The following is an 11,588-nucleotide window of genomic DNA, read 5'->3' as shown; positions in this document are numbered from 1 at the left end:
GAAAAAAGAAATTGATCCCCATTTCCTATAATGTTACTAATTCTAAAGTAACTAAAGAAAATTGAACCAAATGCAGTGTGTACTACAAAGAGCCACCCAAACAATGGGATCCAAGCCTTCTGCTGGAATTTTTTAAGGCAAAATTCTACATCATCAGTTGGCCAAGATAGAGAAAAACTGGTGGGAGTCAAATATGCAAGGTCTTGGTAACTGACAAAATGAAATCAAGAAACAGAACAAAATGAAGAATTCAATGATTGCTTAACGTATAGAAAAGAATCGTTAAAGTGCTTAGAAGACACAGATGTTAAGCCATCTTCTGACAGCTATATCATATTACTCTCATCTTTGTACTACTGCATTGCTTTCATACAAAGAACCTTGTTTATGATCACAGCAATAAAACTTAACAAAATACCCACAAAAAAAGAAAAAAACAAATAGCAAGGAAGGTTGACTTTGTTGTGATTGTAAAGAAAGGGAAACAAAATTGGGTATGAATTTTACCATATACTATCCCTTCATAAATACCTGTCACACTTCCAATCTATCTTGTTCAAGACACAACTCATTCCCGCCCAAAAAGAACCTCAGTCTCTTCACAATACACAGGCGCAGTTCCGATAGCCCTTGATCATATCTGAAATGATGAACTTCTTCACCAATAAGTCGAAAGTTCAAAACTAATTTTATTGTATCTTGAAGAGGTTTTTCAGTTTCACAACCAGCTTCCACTCATCAATAGACAGGTCATCCTGCAAAATTTTCAGTTGCAGTAAGCAACCAGATGTTATTTACTATCCCCATGTGCTACACAAAACCACGTGGAGAATTCAATTCTACTTACCCGATAATTAGCTTTAAGTATATCAATCGACCTCCGAGAGATATGACTGACGAGCTCATCTTCCATCTCAAAATGCCTGCCAAACATTTTTTGTTGCTCCTCCGGATTGCTACCAACTATCTGCAGAAGCACAAAAAGATTACCAATGAACCCAATTTTATTGTCCAAGTGTTAACTAAGACATGACAGACTGATTTGAACACATGAAACAGACAAAAAATCCCAAAAAAAATAACAGACATGTCAAAAACCATGTAGATATACAGATCTCATACCTTAATAGCCACCTTCTGGCCCTTTTTAGCATAATCAACTGGCTTGTGATTATTCTCAATAGATGCGATTCGACCAATATCAATAAACTCCCTCTGAGGTATACAAATTGGAGTTCCAACCTGTGTAAAGCAGTTTACATGGTATCAGATGCTTTTTGACACAAAGAAGACAATGAATTTGCATCTGTTTTTTTCTTTTAACTTCGGGGCAATTTTGAAATTGTTGCTAGAAGTACATATACAATAACTTCCAAATGATTTTACATATAACTGAACTTGCAGTACAACAGAATCTTCAAAGCCAATGCCCAAAACACCAAAACATTTCTGATATATCTAAGAAGGGAAGAGATAAACATGTCAACATAACTGAGAGACTGCACCTTATCCCATGTCAAAAAAAAAAAAAAAAATTGAAAATTAGGAATTACACAACAATTCAAGTTAACTAAAATGAGTATTGCAAGCAAACAACTTCTAAGGCAACAGATTCAGGGAAATAACTGTATTATAAGGATAAATTCAGGACTAAAACGAATTAGGAGAATAAAGTGTATAGTCAAACTGGAAAGGCTTTTAAGATGAAACACCATTTTATTTTATTTTATTTTATTTTTGTTAAGCACCTTTGATAGGACCGCGTGGAGAAGAAGGATTCATGTAGCCGACCGCATTTGATGGGACTTAAGGCTTGGTTTTTGGTTTTTGGTTTGGTTTTTGTCAAGCAATAAGATTCAATAAAAATGCATTAAGGTAATGCCACCCAAGTACTGGAAGGAAATAGGTTGTTTGGGAAGTTGGATATTAGCACACTTGTTTATCTTTTTATTTTTATTGGGTCACATCACCTCTCTACTTTTCTGCACATTTTTTGTACAAAGTCAAAAAGTACACTTATTTAATCGAGAATCAAAGAGTCCTACAAAATCTAGGAATTGGTTGAGAGAAGGATTGATAATACCCAACTCTCAACTGTACAAAAATCTAATAAACGAGTTTTAAGCCTAAACAATGGACCCGCCATACCATCAAAAGGCATTTGATTCTGCACCCCCCAGATGATCCACATAATTACATAAATAAAAGGAATCAATATTCACATCTTCCACCTCCTCTTCCCCACATGAGACCCCCGCCAACAATGAAGAAGCTCCTCTGCTCCAAAGGGAAAAACCCACTTCACCCTGAACCAAGAGAGCACCAAAGTCCAAAGCTCTCTCACAACATGGCAATGGATGAGAAGGTGATTGGGCAATTCAGCCTTTGCTTGAACATACGATAATACCACATCAATTCACTACCACTTCGTTTGCTTCAGATCAATTATCAGTAGTAAGAATCAAACCATGAGTTTGTACAACACACACACACACAAACATCAATGGGGAAGTCCTGGACCCCCATATCGCAATCCATGGAAACAAAGAAAACAAAGAAAAATGGCAACCAATTTGAGCCTCATTAAAGATTTCACAAGAAAGCTACCCAATCTAGAGTGATTCCATCTCAACAAGTTCTCCCCCTTCTCAATATTGGACATCCCATACGATTTGTTAATGAGCCATATCGACTCTACCAACTCCCACTCCTGCACCTCTCTACGTAACAAAATATTCTTGGAAACTCAACTAATGGATTGCTAAATGTAATAAAGGCTTTAAAGTTTCATCTTATGAAAACAGAAGGCAAAAATTAGGCAATTTCCTGCAAGTGGAATAGCGCAACATGCAAGGAATAAAACAAAATAACCAGTAATAATGATGATTATGATGGTAATGATTACCTTAGCAATGCCTTCAAGAATGTCAACCCCCAAAACAATGGGGTCCTTCTTGTTAAAAACGCAATTCGGCATAATCTTGAGAACACATGGGAAGACTGCCTCTTCAGAAGCTTCCTTCTTCTTTTCCTCCTTGAGATTGTCAATGTAGGCCTTAAACTGGTCAAACAAGTGATAAATAATATCAGCAATGAATATCTTGACACCAGCTTCATCCGCAAGTTCCCGAGCTTCCGGCGTCACTTTAACATCAAAGGCCAAGATTGTGGCATATTCTTTTTTCTTCTCAAGCATGACACTAGCCTTCATGACATCCTTCTTATGTACAGGGCCTATGCTTATACCACTAACAGGTATTTTCACGGCTGGTGATTTCAAGAACTCCAGCAACGCTTCCAATGATCCAAGAGTAGAGGCCTGAACACAGACTCCCTCACCAGTTTTATCAATCCTGCTCATTACTGACTTCATATCTTCCATGGCCGCTTCCTTCATATCTTCTAAATCATCATCAGGCCCCACCACATATAGAGCAGTGCCTGCAATCGCATGCTCAAGGCCCTAAAAGGAAAAAATAGATACCATACCAATAAGGAGAAGAAAAATATATTTTGTCAACAGGAGCACAATTCACAATGTTCACCATGAATGAAGCTAATACGAGCGTGCCAAAGAGTGTTAGTTGGGATTGTCTACCTATGTTTTGCACTATATGGATAGGTATGCAATGAGGCGCATGTACATGTATCAGAATGATAAGTCTGGTTACTGGATGAGATGGTTCATTGAAATGAAATTTCTCAAAAAAGTAGGTAACACAAAAATGAGGTATTACTCTCCTGAAATTTCTCATTTGTGTGAGCCTCTACAATTTGAGTTTTTATCATCTTATCCCTTTCATATCATAGCTATTGAGAAACATCATTTGAATTTTTGAAATAATATATGCTATGCCAAAACAGGTGGAGAAGGAAACAAAATGGAAGTAAAATAAAATAAATTTATGTTGAATATTGACATTACCTGTGCAGTAATCTTGATACCCTGGGCAGCCTTGATTTCTTTATGATGCAGATAAGTACCCTGAAATTGAACAACCATTAATGGTCAAATACTATTGGATAAATTGAACTTAACATAGTACCGAAAAAATTACTGGACAAAACCAAAAGCACATCTAACGTAGAAAAAGGTTTGGTCTCCATTGTGTGATGAAAGGAAAGATCATTCACTAAATTGCTTTACCTTTCAAGTTCTTAAAAAAAAATTACGCCTACATACTGGATCTTAAGGTTTACAAGAAAACAAATTACATTTGGACTAAGAAGTACGGATACTTCTAAAAAGGTAACATGCCATGTCCAACACCAACACAATACTTCCTAACACAACCACACAAGAAACACATTACAAATTTAAATTAAATAACTTAGGATCCAATGATAAAATTTTTTTAAAAAAATGTAATTTATACCTATTTTTCTCCTTTAGATTTTAAAATTATTATCTTTGACTTAAATATGACATAAAATAAGTATTTCTCTTTACAAAAGTATGGCATGTTTTTTGAAGAACTCATGCTTCATGGTATAAATGTATGGGTGTATGCTATATGATTTTATTGATTCCAAACCTCTTACATATTAACATTCAATCAAATGATTAATGAAACAACATTTTCTAGTTGAAATAGAGGTGGACATGAAGCTATATACTAGACTCTGAGAGTCAAAGTTTCAAAAAGCGGTTGCAGTTGTTGTAACAGTTAAGGTAACTGGAACCGTGAATTTTTTTATTTTTCACACAAATTAGAAAAAAAAACCTTACCCCGATACGTATAATTTTTTTCATAATCACATTTATTGATATTTAAAATAGATTTTGATTAATTTTTGTTAGTTTTTAAGTATGATCCAATATATTTTATATTTTTAAATCACTATAAAATGAGCTTTTTACATTTTAGTTCAATAGTTAATGATTTTATATGTCATAAATTCATATTGTACCTCTTATTTTTATTTATTTTTTAAGAATAATTGATTTTAACTATCTACAAAATTATTTTTAACCAATACCGAACTAACTAAATAAAAAATGTTTACAATTATTAAATGAAATGATTATAAAAATAAAAATTGACACAAACAAAAATTATTTTTTAGCTACTAAATATTGTAGAATGTGTATAATCTATATTTTGTATTTTTTTTTTTTTAAAGGAAGCTATTCAGAATATTGTAAATGTGTATAACAGTGTATAATAGGCCCTTACGGCCATTACGTAACACCGAAATAGCCGTTACACGTGTGAAATTTTGTCACACCGCAAAAGCGGGTGCAACGAGTAGTGCCTACTGCCGCAACCATTACGTAATAACCGCAACTGTTATGTAACACTGCTTTTTGAAATCTTGCTTACGAGCGTATGATACTTCCTATGGTACTTTTGCATACGTACCAGATATATGAAACACATATCCAAATTTTTTCTCCTTAATTTTTGGCGTACTCAAACATATCTAGTTAGTATATACCCAAATCGTACTGCACCGTACCTTAGTCAAAACAATATTTTCTTCTATTATAGAGATAAAATTCCTTTCACTAAAATTCTTTTTTAATTTTAATTTTATACTTAGCATGATTTGAGAATTAAGTTATGGTTTGTAAGTTATTTAATATAATGGCATTTAATTTTGATTCATACCTTTACTTTTGACATTAAATGTTAATTATAGGTCAGATCTTAATAAATTAAACCATTTAATCAATTTTTGCATTACTTCAAATAAAAAATAAATTTTTTTACAACTGTACCGAGCTGTACCCGTACCCGTACCCTATTTTTTTTTTTAAATTTACCGTATCAATGTACCCATATCGTACCAATACCCGTACCCGTGCTTCATAGCATTTATACATTCTAAATTTTGATTCCATAAAGATTTTAACAGCCACATTAAGATAACCTATTATTATGGATTTATATAACTAAACTGAAAAAAAGTTTATGGTTCTAGTTCATGCTACAAGATTTCTGCCTAAGCAACATCTTGCCTCGCTGTTTCTTCTCTTTGTACATCTTGCCTAAGCAACATCATGTATATTTACAACTAGAAGCCTAAAGAACATTCGACACCATAGGTCAAATTTTTCCATAGGTCAAATTTGACTGTGTTACTCATCAATCAATTTATCTCCCTACCTCGCTTATTGACACAAGACACATGCATACACACAAAGGTTGATTATCCAACTACTCCACATCATTATGCATTATGAGCAAGCACCTACTGAGACAATGTGTCTAGGCTTCCTTTTATCATTTCCTATAGTACCACCACAAGCATTTCATACTCTTTAAAATTTTCCCGGGTTCCAAAGTATGCAACTGGAAATCCAAATTCTCATCTGTCAGCCTAAAAAACAATCTATTCCAACATGATCTTAAAAAAAACACAACCCAAATTCCAAAAAACAAAGTAATTCTGTTAGTCAAAAGATATCAGACAATTATATTGGTCAATATACCACAGGAACAAGAAATCAAATCAAATCTGCATGATTGACAAGATATGGATGCTAACATCCATCACAACTTCTACAATAAAAAAATTTATGCAGTAGACAACAACAAAGTAAGATGGGAAGCCAAAATGCAATAATCACTATAAAGTGTGGCAATGTAGCTATACACAATTCCCAAAACAACTCCTCTTCATACATTCCTTTTAAATCCATAGTTTCATACATCTTTCTTAGGCCTTTTTTGGGGTACCCTAAAAAACCCAAAAAGTCACTATCCTATTTAAGTTACATCATCTTATTTAAGTCGCATCACCTCTCTACCACATCACTTCAAACACAACCCATATTTCATAAAAAGTCAAAAAGTGCACTTATTAGATCATCCCAAACCACCCCATAATATCATTACTGGGAAGAGACATGTAGTTAAAGTATAATGTCAAAAACTATTCAAAAAAGAAAAAAGAAAGTTCATAGATATGCACATAGAAAACCCAAAAGGAAACCTAACCTTTACTCGGAGTTCCTTCATTGGATGGGGTGTCAGTAATGCTCGAATTGAGGTAACAATAGGTCCCTGAAAATAAAAATCATATCTAAGATATTGACAACCAACTTTGCTTTAAATCTTAGGCAGTGACAAGGAATTAATACTTGCCTGCATGCCGCAAACAACTATTTGATCTCCTTCGTGAAGCACACCATTAACTAACACCACATCGATGGTTGTCCCATGGCCTTCAATAACCTTAACCTCCAGAACTGTACACTGGAAAAGAGTTCCAAAACACAACCAATTATCACACATTCCCAACATCTCTACAATCAACAAACCAAGGAGATATTGCACAGGGAAGATGTGGCGTGGGAAGGTGTTAGTTATACCTGCACTTCATTACTGTACGTAAGTTTCTCAATCATTGTCTTCTGAGTCCATTGAACTAGCAATAGCAACAAATCAGGAATGCCTTCACCACTGTTGCAACCACAAACCCAAATATCAGGACACTGGTTAGGAAATATCTGTTTTTGTTGGATTTGCTGCAGAAAAACTTTGAACTAGCCATAACAAGAACAGATCAATAGTCCATGAGAAATACCTGATTGCACTTGTAGGTACAATACTATAAGTTTCCCCCATTTCTTTGTTTTTATAGTATAATTCAGTGTTTAACCCTTGTTCCTTTAACTGGGTAATAACCTGAAACGGTCACGAAAAACAATTGTAACAAGGTCCACCATACATACAAATCATACTGAGAGAAAGGATGGTATATATAAGACCTGAGTCAGCCTCGTATTAAATTCCATTTGGACATCTTTGGTTTGCTGCTTCATTGCCTTCACAATTGGTGCGTTCTTGCAAACTTTCCACCCATAAAGTCTGTCCACCTGCAAGTTGAAATCAAAGAAACAAAATAAACATAATGGGAATATATTCAAAAATGATATGTACACCAAGGGCAACATTGCCGTGTAATCCCCACCTTATTCAATGCAACGATAAATTCAGTATTCCTCATTTTCAGAAGATTGAGTGATTCAATAGTCTGTGGTTCTAGGCCATGCATTATGTCAACGACCAAAATTGCGATGTCACATAAACCTGAACCCCGAGACCTTAAATTAGTGAACGATTCATGTCCAGGGGTATCAATAACCAATAGACCTGGGACATTCAGCTTTGCATCAGCTTTCAGTTCCTTTGTCCTCTCTCGTATGTTATGTGCTGGAAAATATGTTGCACCAATTTGTTGAGTAATCCCGCCAGCTTCACCTTCTTGAACGTTAGTTCCGCGGATACAATCAAGCAGCTTGGTTTTACCAGTATCGACATGACCCATAATGCAGCATATTGGAGATCGGAGATCAATTTCACTATGGTTAGGCTGAGCATCTGAACTTGGTGTTTCCTTCTTCCCTGTAGGCTTTGCAGCAGTGACTTTTGGGGCAGCAACTGCTGGCTTTGCAGCCACAGCAGGAGGGCCTGAATCACGGCTAGCTGATTGGGCACTCCTTACCTCTTTTTTAACCACAGGTTCAGGCTCAGAGTCAGCCTCTTCATCTGCAAATGCACTTTTACCCGGCAGTTTTAGATCAGCATCATCCCAACTCTTTGCATCCCATTCATCCTCATCTTCTTCTTCTTCAATTCCATTCTCTTCAACCACATCGGCAACTTCTGTTTTCTCCTCCACACTCATTGCATCCACTTCTTCAATCTTCTCCGGTTCCATGGAATCAACCTCCGAAACAACCTCCTGCTGGTTTTCCTTTGCTTCTGTGATTTCGACATCCTTTGCAGGGGCCATACCATTTCCTTGAGAATGATGTGGCTTTGACTTCTTCGTTTGATACTTGGGCCGTTTTGTTGAGGCACCAACACCATCGGCAGTAGGGAGAGGCAAACCTCCGGCATTAGCAAGTATTTGATTCCTCATTGCCTCCAATCGCTTTGCTTCTTCCTTCTGTTTCCCCGTTAAAAGCCTTCCTTCCTGTTTCTTCTTTAAAAGCTTCTCCTTTTCCTTCTCTTTTCTCAAGCGTTTTTTCTCTTCTGCTTGCCTTTCGAGTTCTTCTAGCCGCTTTCGCTCTTCCTCTTCCCTCCTTAACTTCTCCTCTTCTTCCCTCTTCTTCTTTTCCTCCAGTTCCTTAAGCTTGGCAAGTCTCTCCTGCATCTCTCTAACATGCTTTGGGACTTTTTTATCCGTTGCTTTACCCTTGGTTTCATTCTTTGTTTCTTGAGGTTTTTCTTCCTCTGCTGGTGCAGCTGGTGCAGCTGTTGCTGCTGCTGCTACCGCCTTCTTTTCTTTCTCTTTTTCTTTCTTCTTCTTCTTCTTCTTCGCAGCAGCAGATTCCAAACCTCCTTCTTCCACAGCTTCCTTTTCAACTGTAGCATCCAACGAACCAACTGATTCTGGCTCAATCTCAGCTTTGCCCTCTTGGGGAGGAGGAGCAGGACCAGGTTTTGATATAGGGGGTGCTTCACCAAGCTCTGCAAGAATTTTGTCAAGGTCATCCTCTTCTTGTGCAGTTCTTCCACCCTTCTTTTTCTTCTTTTTGTTCTTTGAAGTTTCTGCTACAACTTCATTAACCTGTTTGTTACTTTTGGAATCATCAGCTTCTTTATTACTTGTACTCGCATTAGGTTGTTCAGGTTCAACCACATCTGCCAATTCATCTCCAAGCCCAGAATCAAGTGCACTGGAAACACTATTATTCTTCTTTTTGGAAGGCTTCTTTTTACCAGAAAACATAATCACTGATTCATCTTCATCTTGAATACTGAACTCATCATTAGTTGCATCACCACCAGATTTAGAGACAGATGCACCCGCGTCATTTTCTTCATCATCGACAAATGGAGCACTAAACAAGCTACTACTCTTCTTTGAAGACTTTGGAGATTTCTTCTTCTTACCAGAAAAAGTAATAGCAACCTCGTCATCCTCTTCCTCTTTAACTTCATCCATCCTTTCACTCTCATCATCAAGCGCATCAAAACTAGACGATGCATGCACATTACCGCTACTTTTCTTAATTGATTTCGATGGTTTCTTCTTCCCTGAAAAAATAATAACCGGTTCATCATCATCATCATCAACAACATCCCCATCCCCATCCCCATCCCCATCCTCATCATCAGCGATTGCATCAAAAGCCGACCCCTTGAACAAATTACTATTACTCTTTTTCGACTTTGACGACTTTTTCTTCCCCGAGAAAGCTGCTACAGGCTCATCCTCATCATCACTAACAACATCATCATCCTTATCACGAGACACACCAGACTTTTCATCATCATCATCCTCCCCATCATTATCCTCATCCTCAAGTAACCCAAAACTCGAAGCACTAAACAAATTCTTATTCCCACTCTTCTTGGACTTAGACTTCTTCTTCCCGGCAAATTGTATAGCCGAAACATCGTCCTCCTCCTCAGCATTATTTTCTTCAAAGTCGTCATCTTTAGGCTGTAAATTCTTAGAATTCCCCTTCTTCCCCTTCTTCTTCCCACCACCACCACCAACTTTCTCCTCCTCGACTGTTTGTTCCTCCGAAAACTCAGTCCCTACCGAGTACTCATCATCATCAATCACCGGCGCCTTCTTCTTCGATTTCCCTCCGCCACCCTGGGCGGCAGTAGTGGCGGCGGCGCCGCCACCATCGTCATCGCGGGCGGTAGGCTTCTTTCGACCCATCTAGGTTTCGAGATTTCGACAGATGACAAATATAGATCCTCCGAAAACCCTAACAATAAATCAATAACCAGAATCAGAATACACAAAACTAAATCAACTGAATTAGATCTATTATATAAATAATTATTATTTATGAGTGCTCATATAAGAGATTAGATTGATGAGAATCAAATCAAATCAAATTCATATACAACAACCCTAATTTGCTAAAAACCTATACATATTGGGCATGGAGAGAGCACTCACCTGGATGATCAGGAGACGAAAAGTGATCGGAAAGAGGTGTGTGTAGAGAGTAAGCTAATATAGAGATAGGTTTGTGAGTTTATATGTATATGTATATGTATGTGTAGGGTAAATAGGGTTTGCGTTACAGATTGGCTTTAGAGGGCAAAACACAGAGAGAAAGAGCGCTCAGATAGGAATGGCTCAGATAGGAATGGTAAGTGATTGGGACTCTGGGAGGACAAAACTGGAAGAAAGAGCGCTTCTATGTGCACCCACCAAAAATTCTCAATTCACACGGTTTTTTGTTTAATTATGATTTTATTAGTTAGTCAAATTATTCTTTTGAACAAAATTTCACACTCGAACCACCAGCCGCCGCTGCCACAGTTGCGAACCACCTCACTTTGGTGATTTTTTATTGGTTTTTTTTTTAATTTAAACCGTTTTGGTTTAATTTTTGAAATGAGTTTTGAATTTTAAATTATATTTTGAAAGATAAGTTTTATAAGGGAGAATTTTTTTTTAAGGTCATGCTATTAAGATTTTATATAATAAAGAACATGCAATATTTTTATAGTGATTGAGATCTCTCAACATTTTTTTAGAGAAATTTCGCTCCAGAGAAATTTCGCTTCAAACACATGGAGAGAAATTTCTCTTGTTTGAAAATTTTCTCTCTCCGTGTTTAAAAATTTCTCTAAATCAAAATTTCAAACTAGATTAGTTTC

At 36.5% G+C, this 11,588-nt stretch overlaps 1 protein-coding gene across 1 annotated transcript; it reads right to left on the bottom strand.

The window, feature by feature from the left end:
• Positions 1–242: 242 nt before the first annotated feature.
• Positions 243–11,168, bottom strand: LOC114291147 (eukaryotic translation initiation factor 2 (eIF-2) family protein). The gene is made up of 12 exons (XM_028235201.2): positions 10,879–11,168; positions 7,921–10,681; positions 7,718–7,825; positions 7,534–7,634; positions 7,319–7,409; positions 7,092–7,202; positions 6,945–7,010; positions 3,926–3,985; positions 2,906–3,463; positions 1,123–1,242; positions 848–967; positions 243–755 (listed from the first exon to the last, which is right to left on the bottom strand). Exons 2-12 carry the CDS (start codon positions 10,630–10,632, stop codon positions 690–692), a joined length of 4,113 nt encoding a protein of 1,370 aa, XP_028091002.2. The 5' UTR covers positions 10,633–10,681; positions 10,879–11,168; the 3' UTR covers positions 243–689.
• Between the last annotated feature and the right edge of the window lie 420 nt (positions 11,169–11,588).

The sequence above is a fragment of the Camellia sinensis genome, chromosome 6 (assembly GCF_055761805.1).
Source record: "Camellia sinensis isolate YWXY chromosome 6, ASM5576180v1, whole genome shotgun sequence".
NCBI lineage: Eukaryota > Viridiplantae > Streptophyta > Magnoliopsida > Ericales > Theaceae > Camellia > Camellia sinensis.
The sequence above is the reverse complement of the archived record's forward strand: the minus strand, read 5'-3'. Positions and strand labels throughout refer to the sequence as shown.